Here is a 24,675-nt window from a genome sequence, read left to right as displayed (position 1 = left end):
TGGGCTTGTGCTCATTCTTCCTTGTTATTATTTCATCTTTCAGCATAATGTGCTGAATGTCTTATAACAATCAGCACCATCGCTCTTTCTTATGAGTAAATCACGAGTTACTGTGTATATATCACCCAAGGGACCCGAGTACCAAACTTCTCTTCTTTAATGGTTTCATGTTCTTATTTTCTGTTTTTGGTATTTGAGAGACTAGATGTGGGTTTCCAAGCAAAGTTTACTGTAGGATACAGGGGTTAAAGGATAGCAGGGGCATGACCTTACCCATGGCTGTCTCTACAAGAGTCATGAGTCTGCACTTTCGTAGGCCCCTTGAGATGTCAGTAATCATAGAAATTTCAAAAATGAATTTTAATGAAGCTCAAAAAAGAGGAATAAGGTACAGTACCCCAAAGCACTCCCCCAACTGTGGGAGTCAGAGTGGCCATCTCAGTTGCTCTACCCAAAGACTGGGAAAGTCCTCATGAGAATAAATGGAAGTAAATAAATGAACGAGTGAATGTAGGTGACTGGATAAAATTGAAATAAAAGGCTCTTCAGACATTGTGTAATATATTATGGGTTAGCATAACACAGAATATTCTAGAATGGGCAAAAAAGAAAACTTTGGCAAAATTGTTTGCACCAAGGATTCTAGAGTTTGTACACGTTTTTTTTAATGTACTCTTCATCACTCTTTTTATCCTATTTTATCTAGAGAGCAATGTGATTTTCTTTCTCCTTATTAACTAGTAGGCAGTAGGAGGCTGCCTACTAGTTTGCACTAAAATGCAGTTAATACCATCTTACTATATTCTATAAAGGTGTTGCCAAGGTCACTTAGCTCAATGTTCGTGTTTTTTTCTTGAGAAAATACATAAAAAAATAAGACCTTTGGAAAAGAAGAAAGTGGAAAGAAAATTGAAATTGAAATGCAATGGTACATTTCCTGTAGAGTTCACAGGTTATTTTTCAATTTGAAAATTGAGTTTTGCCATTTCTTGTTAATGGAATACTGCCATTTAGAGATATACATTTAAAAGTAAACATAATTAATAAGGGGTTGCCACTGTTTTTCTGTGGCATCTCAGCTGATGACACCCTGATGTTGCAGTCACAAACTGGTTGTGTGCCTGTTAAAATTATGGGATTTGTATTAAATTATGACGCCTCAGAACAGCACACGACCTGATTTTGCTGGGTTAGAGACAAGAATACTGATTGAAGTGCATTTATAAAAGTCTATAAAATGGCAAAAATGAAAGGGCTCGAAAAAAGAAACACGTTATTTGAATATTCTCTGAATTACTGGTAAACAAGTCCCAGCTCTGCAAAATCAGTTTTCAAGAGAGTACTGATTGTTTCCTAAGTACTGTACTTGTAAACTCTTCAAGTACCTTGGGTAAGGGAATAAGGAAAAAAAGTGTGGAGTCTTTGCACGGAGGTTCGCTTCATGTTTGTGCATTACAACAATAAAGACTATTATCTCTGGGATCTCTTGGCAAACCGACACTTCCAAGAGGGGGAAAATGGTCCTTATGGAACCATTGTCTTTTGCCGGGAGCCCCTCAATTAAAATTGTATTTAAGCATACACAATGTACGTTATTGTTTTTTTTTTTTTTTACCTTAGCAGGAAATTGCTTTCTCGTGTAACGCCAGTGCTGCATGTGGGATGGGATACCTGCTGTAGGTTTACAAATATCCAGATGCAATCCAGGGTGGATTGGGTGGGCACTCTGAGCACGGGAAATGAACGGTGTTTGCGGCAATGAATCACTTACACCCACGATGCGGTGTTCATTCCCGCTAACCTTCGTGGGCCAGGATTCTCGGTTGCTCCCTGACATAGGAAGGCGTCAGTTCATGTGTGTCCCTTTCTCCACTAGATGTCACTGTCAATCAATCGTTTGTGGAGGGGACCCGCGTGTTTTACGTTATCTTCAGACAGTACCAGGGCTTCAAGCATGGTCAGTCCTTGAACTTGTGTCCTCCCAGACTGGGGTATCCAGCCCGGGAGGATACCAGGGCGAGGCAGGGGCGGCGGGGACTCGCTGAAGCCAGGGCTGCGCTCCGTCCGAGGCGACCAACGCGCGGCGACCGGAGCGGGAGCCGGGCAGGTCCCGGGGTACAGGGCGGTCAGCGCGCTGCGGAAGGCGGGCCCGCGCCGGCTCCTCTCCCCGCCGCGAGCGAGACGGTCACGTGCCGCGGAGACGCGGCGCGCTGCGGGCGGCGGCGGGAGGGGCGGGCGGGGCCGGGGAGGGGCGGGCTGGCAGGCGCGGAGCTCCGAGGCGCCGCGCTGGTCGTTCGGGGTCGCCCCGGGCAGGGCGCGAGCCGAGCGCGTGCGCCGCGCGGGGGTGAGTGCGAGCCGGGGCGGGGACAGCCGCACGCCGGCAGCGCGCGCAGGGCAGAGCCGCCGGCGGGGAGGGTCGGGGAGGAGCCAGGAGCGCGCCGGCCGCCGGGGGCGGGGCGGAGCTGCGGCGCGCGCGCCCGCCGGACGGGGAGGGCGGCGCGCGCAGGGCCGGCCGCCGCGGGCGTGGGGCGAGCGTGGACCGCGGCGCGGCGGTGCGGCTTCCTCCCCCGGCCCTCCTCCCCGGCCCCCGGCGAAGGCACTGCGCGGCAGCGGCCGCGGCGCCGGGACCCGCGAGGCCGGAGGAGGCGGCCGTGCCCGGGCATGCTGGTCTGGGGCAACGCGGAAGGTGAGCGACCCCCGGACCGGCGGCGGGGGTGGGGGAGGGGCGGGACCGGACGCGCGTCTCCCGAGGCGCCGCAGACCCGCCCGGCGGCGGCCCGGGCGCGGACGGCCTGAGGCGGGGCGGGCGAGGAGGGCGCGCCGGCCCGGGCACGGCGGGCCGCCCTCTCGCGGCCTGGGCGGCCCGCGGCGCCCCGAGCGCGGCAGCTGCCGGGTTATGTAACGCGTGACCTCCCCTTCTCCCTCCGCTATGGCGCCGCCGCCCGCCCCCGGCGGCCGCGGCCCTTCCCTCGGCGCTCCCCGCGGCCGCCGGCCCCCGCCGCCCCGGCCCCGCTCCGAGCGCGCCGCAAACTCCTTCCTCCTGCGCCGGCGCCTCGCCGGCCATTCAGCCCCGGGCCATTCATTCAGGCGCGCGTCCCGTCGCTGCTTCCTCGAGCGTCGCAGGCTGTCCACTGGGCCGGGCGCCGGTGTGCTCGGCCCGCCTCCCGCCGCGACCCCTCCCCCCGCCCCCTTGGCTCCCGGAATCGGGGAGGAATATCGGAAGGCAGTGTTTATTCACTTGTTTTTCCTTGTCACTTATCTGTTGCCTTAATACGCAGGGCACCTGTCCCCGACTGTCCTTACAAGTGCCCCTTGCACACTTCACTCGCTGTTAAAATGAGTCAGTCCCCGTGTAGACGGAAAGGGGCATTTCCGTGTATATTTCACCGCTGTTAACTACCTAAGCCCAGTTTGCAAAGAAATACCTTAACCTCACTCCACCTTGTTAAAAAGAGAAAATTGCAGATGGTGTAAGTCTACTGTGTCTGTATTCCACGTCTTCTCGGGTCATGTACAGAGTAGAAATGATATCGTTTAGGTGAAAATAATATAGATTAGCAGCATACCATAAAAGGGCTTATAACGAACTGCTAAGGACTTTATGTAACAATTGTTAATTCTGTGTGTCTGTCTGGTCTCTCTCGCTTCTCCACTTTAGTCTTCGAGAGTTAGCCGTTTCCTCTTGAGGTAGGGTAGGACGTACTGTAACCTTGGTTCTTCCTGTGGAGTACGCAGTAACCGGTCTTGGGCGGGCGGGGGTACCGTCTACCTGCTTCCCAAACTTCTGATCTGTGCTGTCCCACATAGCCTTGTCTTAGCCAGTGCAAATTTGCTAGCATGTCGTTCCCTCCCTGTCTTTCCTATGTCTTTCCTTTCTTCTCTGAAGCTAACCTAAAGTCCCTCTTCTAGGAATCCTTCTCAGGACTAAGAAGATCTCTTCCATTCAACCGAACTATTGTCATGGAACTTTACTCCTATTTTGTAGTAGACAATGCATATTTAAGATTTTTCTTCTGGAAAGGTAGTAATCACTCCTTTGGGATTAACTTTTATGAAGTCTCAAGTAGAAAATAATTTTTCAAAATGTGTGAAGATGTAAGATGACTCCATTTTCCCCACCCCCAACCTCAAAACTCAAATTCTACATAAGAAAAAGAAACCCTGTCCTCACCAGCAACAAGCTAGTCATTAATAATAAGTTAGGAAGACTACATATATGTATTTGATAGTCCTTTCTTTGATAGCTGCTGTAGTAGAAAGACAAGAACTTCAGAGTTAGGGCTGGCCCCGTGGCTTAGCGGTTAAGTGTGCGCACTCTGCTACTGGCGGCCCCGGTTCGGATCCCGGGCGCGCACCTATGCACTGCTTCTCTGGCCATTCTGAGGCGGTGCCCCACATACAGCAACTGAAAGGATGTGCAACTATGACATACAACTGCCTACTGGGGCTTTGGGGAGGAAAAAAACGAGGAGGATTGGCAATAGATGTTAGCTCAGAGCTGGTCTTCCTCAGCAAAAAGAGGAGGATTGGCATGGATGTTAGCTCAGGGCTGATATTCCTCACACACACACACACAAAAAAAGAACTTCAGAGTTAGATATAGATTTAAATTCTGGCTCTGCCCATTATTAGCTGTGTGGTCTTGGACAATTTTAAGTTACTAATATCTGTTATTTTTTCCTCATTTGTAGAATGAAGACATCATTTCCTACCTTGGGTAGCTGAGGATTAAATGAGTTCTTAAATGTAAGGCAACTAGTGAGTCCCTGGAACACAGTGATGCCAGTAAATACATATTCCCTTTGGTATACCTCCTTATTGCAATTCACAATCTAGAATGAGCCAGGATGTGCTGGAGACAAAGCATGAGAAGAAAGCTAATCAGAAGAGGTGATGGGTACCTTTTCTTGTCTCCAAATAAATGAATGAGTCCTAAACTAAAGAGCAGTAAAGCTCTTTCTGCTTCTCAAGAATGCGTGAGTGTTGGGCCAGCCCGTGGCTTGGCGGTTAAGTGTGCGCGCTCCGCTACTGGCGGCCCCGGGTTTGGATCCCGGGCGCGCACTGACGCACCGCTTCTCCGGCCATGCTGAGGCCGTGTCCCACATACAGCAACTAGAAGGATGTGCAACTATGACATACAACTATCTACTGGGGCTTTGGGGGAAAAAAAGGAGGAGGATTGGCAATAGATGTTAGCTCAGAGCCGGTCTTCCTCAGCAAAAAGAGGAGGATTAGCACGGATGTTAGCTCAGGGCTGATCTTCCTCACAAAAAAAAAAAAAAAATGTGTGAGTGTATGTGGCATATTATAAATCATAGAGTATATTAAACACAACATTTATAAATGAAGGAAATACCTTTTAATCTTTGTTTCCCTCCTATAATAGCACCAACTGAAGCATTAACATGGATATTAAAAAAAGAATCTCTGATTTTTTTCAAAGTCAAGTCAGGAATGGGGGATGAAGGGAGAAGGAATATAAAAAAGTCTTTGTTAGAGACAGTTAGGTTGCGTGCTCTTCTCTTAGTATCTCATCTACTTATAAGCAGTACATGAATCCTGCTCTGAGTTCCAGCTCTTCCTTAGACTTGTTAACGGTGCTCTCCCTGCTGTCCCTCTTTCTCTTGCTCTCTTCCTGTCTGATCCCCACATAATAATCACTGTGATCTTATTAAAGACGTAAAGCATATTGTCACTCCTCGAAATCCTCCAAAAGCTTCCTGCCCCTAGAATTGAATCAGAACTCCTTACCGCAGTCCATCAGAGCGTTACAGGACTTGGCGGCTGCCAGTTCTGACTTTGCCCTTTACCATATGACTCCTCATCACTGCCCCAGTCCTGTGGTCCTTTTGCCATTTCTGGAACAAAGCAAATGGTTCCTACCTTAGGGATGTTGTACTTGCTATCCTGTTAGCTGGGCCACCTTCCTCCTGGTGATTATCTTGCCTTTATGTTTTCTGTTTGCTGCTAAAATGTCATCACCTCAGAGAGGCCTTCTCTGACCCGTAAAATGGAAGCCAGCCCCTCCCTTTGTCACTTTTGATTCTTTCATTTTGCTTTATTTTTCTCCATAGCATTTACTACTAGGTGAGGATACACTATTCACTTATTTATCTGTTTCCCCCATTAGCCTCGTTTGCTCCCAGACCTCTTCCCCACCAGAGGGCAGAGGGCTTGTCTGACTTGTTCACAGCTTTCATTATGGGTTTTTCCCCCTAAATTGTATTTGGTTCTTAATTAGAGCTTATAGTAACCCGTCTATACTTCATATCTTCTTTCTCCTTTCTGTTCTTATCATAGTGTGATTTTGTTTTTTCTTTAGCATTTACAGACATAGGAAAGAATTGATGGGGACAGTCACTTTGTAATAATAGACACTTTGAGCTATTGCAGCTTGAATTATTCTTAGAAGCTAAGATTCTGCCTGTGGTCATTGCATTTGCATAATACCAGTTATTTTTACTTACTCCACTTGTCTTTACTAAAATGCCTCTCTGTAGGAACATTATGTTTTATTTTATTTTTCAATCTGAACTTTAACCCATAGGATCCTAAACTTTGGGCCTTAAACTTAAAAAAAATCAAAATACTGTTTCACTGTGTAACATTTTCCCAAAATTTAATAAGAATTGCTAAATTATTAAATGTTTGCTGTGTGTCAGGCTTTTTGCTAAGGGCAGTGTCTCTTAATATTCACAACCACTGTATAAGGTAGGCACAGTTATAAAGAGACAGACTTTAGAGAGATGATGTTACTTGGGCATGTCAGACAGGTAAGAAAGGACCCAGGGTTTCAGTCTACTTCCGTCTGGTTCCATAACCCAAGGTCATAACCAGTTTGCTGTGTGGCACATAAAAACAAAGTTTCTGTGTGGAAACTCGCCTTATGTTTTATCACGTTGTTTGTATGTGTTATTCCCCTTAACTACTGGCCGTTTCATTGTCTTTTGTGGCTAAGTTTTTTTTTGGATTTAACTACTACCGTACTTAAATGCCTGTATAGTCTATAATTGTGAAACATTTTAATAGGTTGATGATATGCAAAATCATTTATTTTTTTTCTCATTCTTATTAAGAAGTCATTAAAAATAAGTCAAGCATCATGTGTGTCCTGGTAGGTCAGCTTTGTAAATAGTTTGAAAAGGTTTTGCATATAATAGATGTGATGCATCAGATTTAAGAAAACATGAATGTCTTTAAATTTGCTTAAGGCTAAAGTAAATTTAAGGTACAAGTAAATACTTAAAAGTTAATGATGTGTTTCTGCTGATTGTGGAGCAAATCTTGGTTATCTTTGTTTTTAATGAGTAAGGAGGAACATGTTGGTGGAACGTTTTTTACACCATGGTAAGCTTTAGTTTTTTGACATCTACTTGCAAGACTTTTAAAACTTGAAGAATATCTAAATTATGTTGTTGATTTCTCAACAGTTAAGTAGATTCAGAATGTCAGTGCTAGAATGAACCTTATAGATTCTACAGGCCATACCCTTATACTTTCTTGGAGGAAAATGAGACCCAGACAGTCATTTGACTGATAAAAGAGGATAAACAGAACTAGAACCTGAGGATTTTTTTTTGGACTTGAAGGCCATTTTTTTCTGCTACACTAAACTGTCCCCTTCATCACCCAGGGAGAGACCAACGTATACTTTTAGTATCTTGCTTTCAAGAGGGTAGAGAATTGAGGGATATAGTCTTATAAATTTGTGATTTAAAATCTTGAGGGTTTTTTTTTTTTTATTCATTGGCTTTAAAGTTATGGAAAAAATTCTTATCCTCTATAATGCAATTAGAAATTATGCTTTCTCATGTATACAGGTAGCTGCCTTGTGCACATAGGATGGTTTGAGAAATCTTTTCAAGACCAGTCTGGTCTTGTGGCTTTGTGCTTGATGTAAAAGATACGGTAGGGATAGGCCAAAAAAGTTGGTTGTGATGTGAATAGTGTTTTTTTTAATTTGAACCCAGTATCTGAGTAACCAAAATGTTGCTTATTGGCATCAGTCATTGCTGATCATAACCAAGGCTAAAATGAGCTTTTTACAGGTTTAGTCAGAAGATAGTAGATGAATCTTATGTTTTCTAAACTCCATCATTTCTACACTTGAGATTAGTAAGAATGAACTTATCATTTAGGCACTAGTCTTAATTATGTAATTGAAATTATGATTCAGATTCCTTGGTTTTTAAAATGCTTTTCATCAAAGTTCTGAATTTTATTTTATAAGCTCTATTTCTTGATGACTTATTGGCTCTTTATTTTCAGCCTTTTGAAAAATTTAAGGCGGCGTCCCATATAAAGTGGAGGAAGGTGGGCACGGATGTTAGCCCTGGGCCAAACTTCCTCAGCAAAAAAAGAGGAGGATTGGCAGATGTTAGCACAGGGCTGATCTCATCACAAAAAAAAAAAAAAAATTTAAGCTGGACGATCCTGAATTTTAAAAATATCTTAACAGTTTCTTCTTTATATTTTTGAGAGCATAACCAAAAAAGTCTTTTACTTTTTGTAATGCTTTATGCCTTAAAAAGTGCTTTCACTTGACTTTTTCTCATTCAGTTCTCATAAGAGCCCTGAGAAGATAGGTAGGGCAGTATATCCTATTTTATAGCTGCAGTGTGATTCTGGCACTGACTACCCAGAGTGAGGGCAGATGTCACAGGTTGAGGGCACAGTCCACAAAATTCCCCTCACTTCAGATGCCAGCTGCAAGCTCCAGGGCTTCCAGGCCACCTGCACTTCTGACCAACTGGCTACAAATTTGGGAGTTCCTGCTATCCCCTTAGATGTGATAATTTGCTAGAATGAGTCACAGAACTCAGAAAAGTACTGTATTTGCAGTAACAGTTTTATTATAAGAGATGCAAATGAGGACCAGCCAAATGAAGAGATACCTAGAGAGATGTCTGGGAGGGTCCCAAACATGAAGCTTCTGTGTCCTCAGGACATGTCATCCTCCTGCCACATCGATATATGATTACCAACCAGGGAAGCTCACCCAAGCCTCAGTGTTCAGAGTTTTTATTGGAATTTTATTATGTAGGCATGGTGGAATCATTGGCCACACTGTTGAATTCAGTCTTCAGCCCCCCTCATCTTCCAGGAGGTCAGGCTAATATCAAATGTGGCTCAAAGCCCCAACCCTCTAATCACATGATTGGCCTTTGCAGCGTGGCCAGACCCATCCTCCACTGGGAGTCACCTGTTAATTTAAAAGATGTGGTCCTAGGTAGCCACCATAGGTAACAAAGACGCTCCTAACAGTTGTGAAATTCCAGGAGTTGAGAGTCTTCCTCCTGGGAACCAAGGACAAAGGCTGAATTCTTTATTGTACAACAGAAGCAGAAGAAGGGAGAATAGACACTTGTCCAGTGTGTGGCAGTTCAAACTAGAACACATCTCTAGAGTAGTAGTCCAGTGATCTCTATTATACTAAAAATTGTAATAGGTTGCATTTGAATATATTTCTGTATGTAGAAGGATTGCCTTCTGTTGAAAATTATAATATTTTATTGATGACAATATTTAAAACCTGGGTTGATGTTCATTTGAGTCAAATATTTATTTAAATTGTGTTGTAGGTAGTGTTATAAACGACATAACTTGCTGATGTTTTAAAAGCTCAATAATTTTGGCTGTAAAAAGTTTGATTTTTGGTGGTTCTTTTTGAATTTATAATTTTAGACTTAGGTTATTACTACTGTTAAGTGAAAGGAAATCTAAACCTATGAAGTGAGATTTTTGTTAGTGAGGTGGAGGCGTTTATACCGTATTTATTAGAGTTGTAAAATGTTTTAGTAACTTAATTGCCATTTTGAATTTTAGCTCTTGAGCTGAAGTTACTAGCTGTTCAAATTTACAGTGTTAAAGGTTAATAATGTTCTTTTGCATATTGTTTATGTCCAGTAGAAATCTTATATCTGATTATCACTTAAAGGTTATATTACGTTCTCTGGAACTCGCTGAATGTTTCTCAGAAATAGAATCCATTCAAGTATAGAGTGCCAAATAAGCTGTTACAGTGAAAAAGACTGGTAGTGTCTTTTGAAGAATGTAGCATCTCCTTCGAATGTCCTATCATCTTAAAAAGTAGTAGGGGTTTTGTTGTTATTTTTAACATATAATAGGAAGTTGTTGGCATGAAGCAAGGGAGAAAGAGGCCAGAAGATAAAAAGCAGTGGCAATTTCTTAAACATTCTGCTCCCTTTATTTTCACTTGCAATTATACTTAATATAAGGATTTGAGAGAACACCATATTTTTGAATTGCAGTTACTCAGATTTGTTTTCAGTTGTATGTCATTATGTATACCAGTTTACTTTGTGAGTTTGCAGATGTAATGCCGTGTATGGATAGAATACACAAGGTGAGGGCTTCTGCTAAGACAGATTTGTAGATCTTGGTGCAGATTAGGCTCAGGAGCCAGAACCTCTGCCTGTCTGTGTGCAGCCATCCTTATCCGCCATCATTTACGTGCGCAAATTTACACTTCCTTTCCTAACTTTTACAAAGTAAGTTTCAAATTTCTTAGTATGATATTCAGGGTCTTCTGTTATGTTTCCTCAACTACCTTATTCGCCTGTGACTACCTCTGTCCATGTGTCAGTCTCAGAATGTTGTCTTAAACATCTTTCTTTTTTCTTTTGTCTTTGCTCATGAATTCCTTCTTCCTGAAATCCCCTTCTCATCTCCTTCTGCCTGTTAAAATCCGACTCTTTGTTCTCAGCTCAGATCCACCTCTTCAGTGAAGCCTTAGTGGGTCTCTTCTTCAACAAGAGATATATTGCTGTTTTCTCTGCATTTATTGCTTTTTGTCAGTGCCTCTAATGTAGGCTCTTGTATGTAGTTATATGCAAATCTTTTTTCTCTAATAGATAACTTTGGATTGTGGTTTATGCTTACTTTACTCACCTTGATAGCTGCAAATTCTAGTAAATGTTCGGTGAATATGGAGTAAACTATTAAATCAGACCTGGAATTTGGGGGGAGATGAAGTGGGAGGCAGAGGACAGGAGAGATCTTGTTACCTGTAATTTAATCAAAACTTTCAGCTAGTGAGTGCATTTACAGTAGTCCCTCCTTATTCATGGTTTTGCTTTCCACAGTTTCAGTTACCTGTGGTCAACAGTGGTCCAAAAATATTAAATGGAAAATTCCAGAAATAATTGGTAAGTTTTAAATTTCGAGCCGGTCTGAGTAGTGATGAAATCTTACCCTGTCCCACCTGGAATGTGAATCATCCCTTTGTCCAGCATGTCTACGTTGTATACGCTATCTGCCTATTAGTCACTTAATAGCCATCTTGGTTATCAGATCAAATGTATCACAGTGCTTGTGTTTAAGTAACCCTTATTTTACCTAATGGCTCCAAACTGCAAGAGTAGAGATGCCAGCAATTTGGATATGCCAGAAAGAAGCTGTAAAGTGCTTCCTTTAAGTGAAAAGGTAAAAGTTCTTGACTTAATAAGGAAAGGAAAAAAATTGTATACTGAGGTTGTTAAGATCTATGGTAACTTTTATTACAGTATATTGTTGTAATTGTTCTATTTTATTGTTATTGTTGCAGTTAATCTGTTATTCTGCCTAATTTGTAAGTTAAGCTTTATCATAGGTATGTATGTATAGGAAAAAACATAGTAGATATAGGATTTGGTACTATTTGCCATTTCAGGCATCCACTGGGGGTCTTGGAACCTATCCCCCGCAGATAAGGGGGACTACTGTACTCATGTTGTGAAATTCTTTCCACTTAGTGCACTTTGTAGCAACATTCTTTCTGCTCAGTATACTCTCATTACCTCTGAACTTCTCCTGTACTTGTCTCTCTTCTCAATTACCGCTCTAGATACACTACAGGCAAAATGAGTGGTTCTCAAAGTATGTGCCTCAGACCCACCACATCAGCATTACCTGGGAGCTTTTTAGAAACGCAGATTCCCGGCCCCACTTCAGACCTACTGAAAGAGAAACTTTGGAGTTGGGGCCCAGCAGTCTGTTTTAACAGGCCCTCTGGGTGCTTCTGATGCACGCTCAAGTATGAGAACCACAGCTCAAGATACAATCTCTTCTTCTTTGGTATTTCTCTTTCTTCTCCAGCTAAGTTCTGTCCCTGTTACTAAACTTTTACTTGGCTTTTGGAATCCTTGATTTACTGCAACCTTGAACTTTTCTACAGATAATCATTTGGCTTTCCTGTGAGAATATGCCACTTGTTATTAGTGAAGATCACTGGTTTTTACTCCTCCTTCTAGATTCTTTTTTTTTTTATCATGTCATCTCCAGAACATTCTTTTCGTTTTCCTTTGTAGCTTGATCCCTTTTGGACGTGCAAACTTTGAGATACATGTGCGATATCCTAGCGGAGACGTTTAATAAGCAATTGGCCCACATAGTTTGGAGTTCAGGAAGTCAGGAAAAGGGGAAGGTGTTTGGAAACCATTTAATTTCACTGCATTCTGGAAAGCCAGAGAAGGTGGTTCTTTGTACTTATTATTAAAACAGTGTCTTGGGGGCCGGCCCGGTGGTGTAGTGGTTGAGTTTGCTCACTCCACTTCAGTGGCCTGGGTTGGCAGGTTCGGATCCCGGTCATGGAACTACACTCCACTTATCAAGCCATGCTGTGGCAAATGTCCCACATATATAGTAGGGGAAGATGGGTACGGATGTTAGCCCACTGCCAATCTTCCTCAGCAAAAAGAGGAGGATTGGCAGCAGATGTTAGTTCAGGGCTAATCTTCCTCACAAAAAATAAAAAAATAAAACAGTGTCTTCATTTCTTTACTCTCCTTTCTATGGAAATTTGTAATTATGGGGAAGAAAGTTATTAGTAATTCTTCTGGAATGCCTCCTTTAGCTTGTATTCAGATGACTGATTTGTTAAATCAATCATCTTTTTATATTTTTGTTGTTATGAATAACCAAGAAGATAAGAGAGAGAAAATTTTTATTATAGTGAATTGTTTGGGATAGAAACTTTCCTTTTAGTAAAATCAACCTCAAACTGGGACATTACAAATGTTTGTTATGCATTTTTGGTTTTAATATATCCAAATATTTTTCTTGTACATCTTATTGTCTCTCTTTTTATCTTCGTGTATTTTATTTAAATATTGACTCTCAATCGTAATATTAAAATGCTGAAAGGTAATTTGTTAGGGTACAGGCTAAGCTGCTGTAACAGAGACTTCAGAACACAATGATGCAAACAACAATGAAGTTTTTCTCTCTCCTGTAATAGTAGATAGGCAAGCCTCTGCTTTTTTTTAGGTCATTCAGGGTCCCGGGTTCCTTCTGTTTGCTTAGCCATCCCTTGGGTATTGTCCTTTCTTATGGTTGAAGCCAACCTACCTCACAGCTGCATCCAAGAAAAAGAAGTAAACGACTTCCTTTAAGAATATGGCACAGACTTTTGTAGACGTTACTCTGCTCATATTCCATTGGCCCGAACTTAGTCACATGGCCACTCCTGATTTTAAAGGACCCTCGGAAATATAGTCTCTAGTTGGCACCCCTGCTCCCCACTAAGAGGGGTAGGAGAGGTGTTCTTATTACTAAAAGAGAAAAAGGGAGAATGAATACTGGAGGACAGTTATCATTCTGCCACTCCAGAGTTTGGGTGTTCCAAGACCACCCTCACTTCTGATAACCACTGCAAGTTTGGGGATCCCCAAGACCCCACCCTTGAGTTCAGTAATTCACTAGACGGACTCAGAACTCTTGAAAGTTGTTGTACTCGTGGTGAAGATTTATTCCAGTGAAAAGATACAGATTAAAACCAGCCAAGGGAAAAGGTGCTTGGGGCACATAGGAGAGTTCCATGCGTGGGACTTCCAGTTGTCCTCTCTCTCTGGAGTCTGGGACAGCGCTAACTTCTGGCAACGATGAGTGACAATACAAAGTATTGCCAACCAGGGAAGCTCACCCAAGCCTTAGTGTCCAGAGTTTTTATTGGAGTTTGGTCATATACATATGGTTGACTGCCCACATGGTTGACCTTTAGTCTCCAGCCTCTTGGGAGGTTGATAGTGCGTCGCCCAAAGCCTCCACCATAAATCACATTGTTAGACTATCTGGAGTGGCTCATAGGTAGAGGATTCTGTTAGGTACTCAAAGACATTTATCAGGCAGGACATTCCAAGGGCTTAGAGATCACCTCCTAGGAACCAGGAAGAGCAAAGGCTAGACCTCTCTTTGAGTAAGGTTAATTCTTTAGTATATAGCCACATCTGTGGATAGGCACATTTTGTTTTTTGGAAGTATAGACAAAGTTGTATAATACATATGCTTTTATCTGAAGAGCCATTTTTTTTTTAATAGATAGATGTATAGAATCATATATATTTTAAAAACTGCAAGATACTAGAAGTTGTCAGTTCCCTCTCTATCCACAAATGAAAAAACTAAGATATGACTGCTTGTGACTTGCTTAAGGTCAAAGAACCAGTTAACAAAGTTGGTACTGTCTCTGGATCTGTACTTATGAATTTGGACTACTTTCAGTTGGAGTTTACGTGGAACCTATTTTGAATTTGGACTACTTTCAGTTGGAGTTTAGATGGAACCTATTTGTAGGACCTATTTTCCTCCTTAGTCCTCTGTCACATAGATGGCAGCTACTGTGTCTGACCCAGACAGGTGCTAGATTCGAAGCATCTGTTTTGTTGAATTAGGTTAGGCTAGTTCACTTCAAGAGTAGTAGGCTAGTTCTTACTTTTCAGAAGTTTGTTAATTTCTCCATTGAAGATTTGGAGACATAGTTTTGTGCAAGATAAATGTGGTTTTGTACCACAAACCAGCAGCACAGCCTTATGGAACATTTTATTAGCCTTTCTACCCTAGAAGGCAACTGTGTGCAAAATAACTAGTACTTGGCCTACCTACTCCATAGATGTGTTGTAAAGATGAATAGTAGATGTAAATACCCCTTTGAAAAATAAATGCACTATGGACTTGTAAGATATTACTAGTGGTGTGTTTCATAATTTTAATTTTATTTATTTATTTTTCCCCCAAAGCCCCAGTAGATAGTTGTATGTCATAGCTGCACATCCTTCTAGTTGCTGTATGTGGGACGCGGCCTCAGCATGGCCGGAGAAGCGGTGCGTCGGTGCGTGTCCGGGATCCGAACCCGGGCCGCCAGCAGCGGAGCGTGCGCACCCAACCGCTAAGCCCCAGGGCCGGCCCATAGTGGTGTGTTTCAATTTAAAGAATTTAGTTTAAATGTTAAAAATTTAAGGAATACAGTCATATGCCGCATAATGACGTTTTGGTGAATGATGGACTGCACATACGACAGTGTCCTATAAGATTATTAGGATACAGCCCAAGTGTATAGTACGCTGTTAACACCTGCGTTTGTGTAAGGATACTCTGTGATGTTCGCACAGTAACAAAATCACCTAATGATGCATTTCTCAGAGTATGCCCCCTTCGTTAAGTGACACATGACAACTGAAAGGAAGGAAATATAAAGTGTCAGTTAACAGTGTCTTTTAACTTTTTAGAAGATGGTGGAATAGGGGTAATTTTCTCCTCTCTTTTTCTATTTCTTGTATTTTCTCAGTTTTCTGCAGTAAACGCGTAGTGCTTTTATAAATAGAGCAGGAAAAACTATTTCTGAAAAGGAACTCCTAGCAAGACTGAATACTGGCAGCATGACCAAGCAGTGTATAAACACAAGCCACGAACTGGGAGGATAATAGAGAATATCTCAAGAAAAGATGGAAAGGTCAGACTCACTTCTGGAAAAGTCTTATGTACCCAAGCCTATAATTTGTTGTGTAGAGAGTGCTGTGTGTATTGTAGCCACTGTTATTTGATGGATTGATGGATTAAAGTTCTTTGAATTCTGTGTTTATATTGGTGTTAATCAGGATGGTATCTCATACAGTACAGGAATTGTTTCATTGCAGCAGGAAAAAATTGGTATTTGGAAAATGTTTTGGTATACTGAAGGTGAAGAAACCAGGTAAAAAGTTTTAGAAAGGGGTTCTGTTAGGTTAGGAGTAATATCTGGTCTAAATATCTTTTTTTTTTTTTTTTTAAGATTTTATTTATTTATTTTTTTTCCCCCAAAGCCCCAGTAGATAGTTGTATGTCATAGCTGCACATCCTTCTAGTTGCTGTATGTGGGATGCGGCCTCAGCATGGCCGGAGAAGTGGTGCGTCGGTGCGCGCCCGGGATCCGAACCCGGGATCCGAACCCGGGCCGCCAGCAGCGGAGCGCGTGCACTTAACTGCTAAGCCACGGGGCCGGCCCTGGTCTAAATATCTTGATATTTTATTTTTATATATAATTTTCAAAGGTATCTTAAATTCATGAAATACACACAGTATTATTCTTAGGGTGTAAACTGTCAGCTTGTTTTAGAATCCCTAAAAGCGAGGATATGGTAAAGACTAGAGCCAGTAGTTGTACTTCTTGGAAATTGTTACAAGGGCATAATGCCCTTCATCTAGGTGTCTGATTTTTGTTTTTAATGGCTTGGTGAGAGTCTCTTTGAAGTCAAAACCTGACTAGTTGGTGGGATGAGTCTAGAAGAAGGTTCTACGTTCCTGGGCTATGACATTCAAGAGTCTCTGTTGTGCTCTTATGACTTGAGCAATCTGAGAACTATAGCCTTAGACAATGATGGTCTCTATGGTTGAATCAAAACAAAACCTCAAAACAGCTGTATTTTCCTAAGTGTTACATAAAAAGCTGTTTATCTGGTGTTACAGCCTTTACCGTTTAAGGGGAAATAAGAGCCCATTGGAGCAGGCGTTATCAGACCTTGTTGGTGACTCTGTTACTGCACTGCGTTTAGTCACTTATAAGGGCAATACTTAGTCCTAGTAAATTAGTTCTGCAGACGGCCTCCCACTGCCCTCTCCTCCAAGAAAAAAAAATCCGAGATACTGCCGTACAGATTTCTTGGAGAAGTAGCCTCTTTCCCAGCTTTGTACTCCAACTGAACATCCTAGTTATACCCTTCCCTTTAGCTTACCAGTTTCTGTGATCCCAGCTGCCGATGGAGTGTTTCCAGTGTCAGAAGTCTTTTTTTTTTTTTTAAACTTTCTTTGCTTATTTTTGAAAATCTATTTAATTTTCAATTCTGGTAAAATACATATAACATAAAATTTACGATGTTAACCTTTTTTTTTTTTTTTTTTTTGCGAGGAAGATCAGCCCTGAGCTAACATCCAATGCTAATCCTCCTCTTTTTTGCTAAGGAAGACTGGCTCTGGGCTAACATCAGTGCCCATCTTCCTCTACTTTTATATGGGACGCCACCACAGCATGGCTTGACACCGACATGCGTCGGTGCATGCCTGGGATCCGAACCTGTGAACCCTCAGGCTGCAGAGGCAGAGCGTGCACACTTAGCCGCTGCGCTACCAGGCCAGCTCCCGTCTTAACCATTTTTAAGTGTACAATTCAGTGGCATTAAGTATATTCACATTATTGTGCAACCATCAGCACCATCCATCTCCAGAATGCTTTTCGCCTTGTGTCACTGAAAACTCTGTACCTATTAAACAATAGGTCTGCATTCCTCCCCCTCCCTGCCTGTGGCAACCACCATTCTACTTTCTATCTCTGTGAATTTGACAACCCTAGATACCTCATATAGGGGAATCATACAGTGTTTGTCTTTTTGTGACTGGCTTATTTCACTTAGCATAATGTCCTCAAAGTTCATCCGTGTTGCAGCATTTGTCAGAATTTCCTTCCTTTTTAAGGCTGAGTAATATTCCATTGGATGTATATACTATATTTTGTTTACCCATTCATCCATCGATGGACACTTGGGTTGCTTTCACCTTTTGGCTGTTGTGGATAATGCTGCTGTGAACCTCGGTTTACAAATATCTCTTCAAGACCCCACTTTTAGTTGTTTTGGGTATATACCCAGAAGTGGAGTTGCTGGATCATATGGTAAAAAACCATGCTATTTTCCATAATGGCTATACCATTATACATTCCCACTAAAGGTTCCAATTTCTTCACTTCCTTGCCAACATTTATTTTCTGTTTTTTTGATAGTACCCATCCTAATGGGGATGAGGTAGTATCTCAGTGTGGTTTTGATTTGCATTTCACCAATGATTAGTTATATTCAGCGTATTTTCATGTACTTATTGGCCATTTGAATATTTTCTTTAGAGAAATGTCTATTCAAATCTTTTGCCCATTTTTTTAATCAGTTTATTTTATTTATTTATTTATTTTGGTGAGGAAGATTAGCCCTGAGCTAATATCCGTTGCCAATCCTCCTTCTCTTGTTGAGGAAGATTGGCCTTTGGCTAACATCTGTGCCCATCTTCGTCTACTTTATATGTGGGACACCTGCCATAGCATGGCTTGATAAGCAGTGTGTAGGTCCATGCCGGGGATCTGAACCCACGAACCCTGGGCTGCCAAAGCAGAGTGCATGAACTTAAATACTACGCCACTGGACCAGCCCCTAGGTGGTTTGTTTTTTATTGGTAAGATGTAGGAGCTCTTTGTATATTCTGGGCATTAATCCCTTATCAGATGATTTTTAAATATTTTCTCCCATTCTGTGGGTTGCCTTTTTACTCAGTTGATTGTGTCCTTTTGATGCACAGTTTTTAATTTTGGTATAGCAGTCCATATTTATCTATGTTTTCTTTTGTTGCCTGTGCTTTTGATGTCATATCCAAGAAATCATTGCTAAATCCAATGTCATGAAGCTTTTCTCATATGTTTTCTTCTAAGAGTTTTATAATTTTGGATCTTACATTTAGATCTTTGATTCATTTTGAGTTAGTTTTTGTATATTGTGTAAGATAAGGGTCCAACTCTATTCTTTTGCCTGTGGATATCCAGTTTTCCCAGCTTCATTTGTCCAAAAGACTGTGCCTTCCCCCATTAAATGGTCATGGAGAAGTTCTTTTAAATACACATGTCCCTAGGATGTATTGTCCCTTAAGCTGGTTATTAATCAGTTCCTTAATTGTTAGCAGAAAGGGAATTGACAGCTAACTAAAGTAAAGAAACAGGCCCTGAAGAAGAAAAGAGAGGTGTTGAGTAGCGATATGGGAGGGAGCCAAAGGTAAACTTGTTTTATTTCAGCCTTGCCTAGTCTGGGAGGCCACAGGCTGCTGTCTTTGCATTTGTGTCATATTCATGAATTATTATACTACTGTAAAATGCACATTCATTCATCGCATATTCATTTGTATATTCCAGTTCTTTCAGCAACTGTCCCCGTCCCATCCACACCCCACCCCACCCCGCTGAGGAAGATTGGCCCTGAGCTAACATCTGTTGCCAATCTTCCTCTTTTTTTTTTTTTCCTTTTTTTTGTGAGGAAGATCGGCTCTGAACTAACATTTGCCAATTCTCCTCTTTTTGCTGAGGAAGACTGACCCTGGGCTAACATCCACGCCCATCTTCCTCCACTTTATATGGGACACCGCCACAGCATGGCTTGCCAGGCGGTGCGTCGGTGCATGCCCGGGGTCTGAACCGGCGAACCCCGGGCCGCTGCAGCGGGGCATGTGCACTTAACCGCTTGCGCCACCGGGCCGTCCCCCAATCTTCCTCTTTTTGCTTAAGGAAGATTGTCCTTCAGCTAACACCTGTGCCAATGTTCCTCTATTTTGTACGTGGGACCCCTCCCCAGCATAGCTTGACAAGCAGTGTGTAGGTCCTCACCCAGGATCCAAACCCGCGAACCCCGGACCGCTGAAGCGGAGCATGGGACCTTAACCACTACACCACTGGGCCGGCCCCCTCAGCAACTATTTCTTTAATAACTATTAAATGATGATAAGATAAACCTGTACATGTACATATGACTAGAGTAATGAGACTGAATAAAAGCTACTCAAAGGCAGTTTCATTACTTAACAGTCAGTATACTTTAGAGTTAGAAATATGTAACCAACAGGTTAACACTAGTGAATATGTATTTGGACATTTTCTGGATATGTAGGAATTTTGCTAGTGTGTGAACTGTTTAGAACCTTATAATGTTAATATTTCCTTAGGAAATAGATGAAATACCACTTTTGCATGAAAATGATTGCCCCTGGTGATGAACATCATTCCATGGGTAGGTATTAAAATCCACCAATAATCACAGTAAAGAAGACAGAATGAAGTTCTTTTTTTTTTTTTAATAATTTTATTTATTTATTTCCCCAAAGCCCCGGTAGATAGTTGTCCGTCATAGTTGCACATCCTTCTAGTTGCTGTATGTGGGACGCGGCCTCAGCATGGCCAGAGAAGCGGTGCGTTGGTGCGCGCCCGGGATCCGAACCCAGGCCGCCACTAGCAGAGCGCGCGCACTCAACCGCCAAGCCACGGGGCCAGCTCAAGAATGAAGTTCTTTTTAGTGGGATTTGAGTAACCTTTTAAAATGCACATTGGAATTCTAGAGTTAACTGATAGCAGCGTTCAGCAGAAGATGAAGTAAAGTTGGGGAAAAGTATACGTAAGTGATTTTGATATATTTTTAATAAGCAGGTCCTTCATGAGATTCTTCATAGAGTTTTGAACGTCTCTATTAAGAGACTGGAAGAATCAGGCGATCTTGCATTGTAGGCATTCAGGGTCCCTGAGCTCATTAAGGGTACAACTGCTCTCCCATTTGCCTTAAACTTGCCTCACTTGGCTAGCTGTTATTATATGTTGACACTGGGGGCTGGGCATGACTGCACTGACAGCCTCGAATTTGGTTGGTCTTCATAATTTCATTACTTGAGGGCTAATAGGTAAGTTTTAGCTTATGAATATTTCAAGGGTTGAGACATTTCCAGCCCCTTTTATAGAGTCACATGTGGGAGCACAGACCCAAAAGTCTTTAGATTTAGTTTTCAGTTCATTAGTTTTAAAGTCTTTTTTCAATTTGAGCTTTTTTTCCCCAAAACAATCCTATTCAGATCTCAAGTAATCTAAAACTTAAAAAAGCAGGGCTGCTAAAATTGAAGTAGGTTTAGCGAGTGAAACATTACTTCCTTGATATTTTTACCCCCAACTCGGTTTCTACCCAGCCACATCCACCCTACATCCAGTTTATGGTCCCACAGGGATTCTCCTGAGTGCTCATCAGTCTTTGTTTTATAGGTGAAGAGAAGTGAGGCTGTTGGCCTCACCCCAAATTGTGTAGCTAGGCAGTGGTAGAACTGGGATTAGAGCCCAGATCTTTTGTCAGTAAATCTTGTTGCTCTTTCCCTTATGCTGTACACCGTGGATGGCTTATTTAAAATAATCGTGTTGCGTACTTTATAATCTTCAAAGGTTTCCACATGTGTTCTCATTTGATTTTTCACTCTAAGATCTGGCGGGGTAGATTACTATAATGGTAGCTGATGTTTATTGAGAGCATACCCTAAATGCTAGGGAAAGAGTACTTTTGCATATATGCATTCATTCTTTACCCATTTTTTAACTAATTTTTAAAAACCCAGTAATTGGCTTCTGCTTTAATGCTGCTAGATAAGGAAAAGTTGGTAGGTTATTTTAGGTTGTGCATTACAGTTTCAGAAACGTTTATCACTTTCTTCAGGGTCATCAAGCACGGTGGAACTAGATTGAGAACCCAGTCTGCAAGAGTTTCGTCTGAAAAATGAGGCAATTTTTATTTACATGTCTGGCTTCATAATTGGATGGCTAGTCAATAAAGGGCATTGTCTTAGTGAGCACCATTATTCAAGAGGACACATTGTAGTTCAGAAGGTTGCTTGGAACAGAGAGGATGAGAACAGAAGGAGTGATATTTCTGAGGGCTGTTTCTGTCCAGCTGTGGTATCCTGATTATTGCCCTCCTCCATTCTAGGAAAAGTCCTATTTGAAGAAGCAAATCAGTAATCTAGAGTGGAGAACTTTTGCCCTGGGTATAGCTTCAGAGGCATAGGGAGAGCCTCTTTTTCAAAGATCCTTACTGGTTACAGAAACATAAGCCTTGACTTCATGGCATACCAGTTTCCAAGGATAGGGTTTTAGTTAGCTGCTCGCTGATTTCACACTACAAAGGAAGCACTGTAGTTCTTAGAATCCTCTAAGTGACTTATATTTTATCTCGATGCCTGTTATGTGGTTCTTGTTAGCATCAAAAGTATATATCATTTGCTAATCCTGTCTGTGTACTGCTTTTTTGGGGGGAAGGAGTGTATCATATTGCTATCAAACAGCACAGAATTTGTGAATCTTTGGAAAGATATTTTAAAATAAGAGAAATAGTGGCCGGCCCCATGGCTTAGCGGTTGGGTGCGTGCACTCCACTACTGATGGCCCGGGTTCGGTTCCTGGGTGCACACCAATGCCCCGCTTGTCCGGCCATGCTGTGGCGGCGTCCCACATACAGCACCTAAAAGGATGTGCAACTATGACATACAACTATCTCCTGGGGCCTTGGGGAGAAAAGGGGAAAGAAAGGAGGAGGATTGGCAATGGACCTTGGCTCAGGGCTGGTCTTCCTCAGCAAAAAAAAGGAGGATTGGCATGAATGTTAGCTCAGGGCTGATCTTCCTCACAAAAAAAAAAAAAATTGGAGAAATAAAAAATAGGATTAAATATGCAGGGTACAGTTTCGAATATTAATATATTGGGGTACACTATACTTGGGACATACTACTATTGCTACCATGCTTTATCTCTTACGTATAAATTCATTTTCTTTATTCAACAAGAATTTATTATATATAGTATATTTATATTTTCATTCTATAATGTTTTGAGTATCAGGAGATGAATATGGGTCTGACTGAAATGAGTGTGGTATAAATAGTCTTTGATGCTATTTACATGTCAACAGAAGGGTGATAAACCTACTTATTGTTTGCCTCCTGTCACCTGAGTCTCCCTTTTATTTGGCCTTGCAGTTTAGGTTGTCAGGTAGCTTTGCTGCATGCAAGGTTGGTCTGTCACTGCTCTTTGCCAGCATTATAGATCTGGATCATGTAGTTTGCTTTATGGTCCAGGGTTTGTTTTTTTTCTCCCCCTACTCTTCCTGCCTAATATCTTTCCCTTAAGTTCATTTGTAGAGCTAGTATTTCCTTCATTGGTGCTCATTTCTTTTTAGGTTGTAAAATTTTAGAACTCACACGAAAATGCGTATAGTTCATTTGTCTCAGTAGTATAGTATGGTGCTTTACACACTGCAGTATTCCTTTAGCTTTGATATGTAGGTACTTGAGTGTGCTGTCCTATACATGGCCTCTGAATTATTTCTTAGATCTCATAATTATCTATGCCATGAAATGTAATCTATAGCTATATACTAAGCTATCTAGCATCTATTGTATGACAAAAGAGTTATTCAATTGATGTCATCCAGCAGTGACAGGGCTGATAAATTGCCACTCCTAGTATTCAGCAAAGACCAGATTTACAGTTAGGTTTTTACCCCTAATCCACTGTCATAGGCTATCTTAATTTATACATAGATTATTTAAATGAATTTAATAGGACAAGTTGCCTTAAATCTTTTCTGGCATAAGTAAAGGAAGTCTGCTTAAATAAATAAAACAAACAAATGTAGAGCATCAAAATTGTTACATAATCCAATCTTATGTTGCTAGAGTACATAATCCAATCTTATGTTGCTAGAGTATATGGATACAGTAGTTTTAATTTTTTATATTTAGTTTCTGAAAATAGTTCTTCAGTGCCTCTTATGTAGAGCACCAAAGAGAACTGAGAAAGGATTTCAATCTAGAATGGAACTGGAGGATATGAAATGGAGAATCTCATGCATATGCCCTGGAAAGAATGGAATTTAAGAACTGAGAGACTGATTTCCCTAGATGTCTGATTTACAGAAAACCAAGGCTTATCTCCTGACTGATGAACATCCACCAAGGATCTCTCCCCATTCTCAAGCCAGTGAACTTACTGCTTGGACTGTGGCTGGACTTCCCCCTCTTTGCACTCCTTGCCCATAAGTACCACCTACCCCAAACCCTCAGCCGACTCCCCTGTAGCTTGCTATATATGCCTTGTGTTTCTTAAATTGCAGTTCCTCTGCTATTCCTGAATAAACTCAATTTCAGGTAATTTGAGCTTTCCTCAGTTTACTTCTTTATTTGGGTTGACAGAACTCTAATAGTCAACTACCCAAACCTCTTACAGCTATTGTAAGAGACCCAGATAATATAGTAATTGAAATCCAGAGAGGTGGAGATTTACCAGAGATCAATGAAGTTGACTAGTGGCAGAGCCTAGACTAGAAACACTTCCCCTTACCCCTAGTCTTTTATTCATAATCTTTTGATTCATTTATGCTATATGTTCTACAAACAATAACAGATTAATTGTTGTAATTGTAGTTTTATTCAGTCAGTATTTAACATTGATTTATCCAGATATTTACTGTTCTCCTTGCTGCATTTTTTTCTGTATATTTGACCTTCCATCTAAGAATTTTTCTTCCACCTGAGAGATGATCTTCCTTTAAGATTTCCTTTAGTGCAAGTTTGCTGGTGGCATTAACTTCTGTTTTTATTTGCCTGAAATGCCTTTATTTCACCTTTCTTGACTGAATTTTTCTCTGGATATAGATTTCTAAGTAATTATTTTCTTTCAGCACTGTTGTCTTCTGGCTCTGTTGTTTGTTGAAAAGACAGCTGTCTGTTTAATTGCTGGTCCTTTGAGTATTTTGAATGGAATCTCTGTTTTCCGTACCCACGGCAGCTTTTGAGATTTTTTTCTGTCTGTAATTTTAC

The 24,675-nt window shown here is 41.6% G+C and overlaps 1 protein-coding gene across 1 annotated transcript in view; it reads left to right on the top strand.

The window, feature by feature from the left end:
• Window positions 1-2,539: 2,539 nt before the first annotated feature.
• The window catches only part of REV1 (REV1 DNA directed polymerase), a 94,368-nt gene continuing 72,232 nt past the window's right edge, over window positions 2,540-24,675 (top strand). Inside the window, exon 1 of the mRNA XM_087426213.1 lies at window positions 2,540-2,686. Within this exon, the coding sequence (XP_087282339.1) occupies window positions 2,662-2,686 (25 nt within the window). The 5' untranslated portion in view covers window positions 2,540-2,661. The remainder of the gene's footprint in view (window positions 2,687-24,675) is intronic.

This window comes from Ceratotherium simum, chromosome 40 (genome assembly GCF_057802395.1).
Source record: "Ceratotherium simum simum isolate JZ-2026a chromosome 40, ASM5780239v1, whole genome shotgun sequence".
Classification (NCBI taxonomy): domain Eukaryota; kingdom Metazoa; phylum Chordata; class Mammalia; order Perissodactyla; family Rhinocerotidae; genus Ceratotherium; species Ceratotherium simum.
This window is presented reverse-complemented; position numbering and strand designations above follow the sequence as displayed.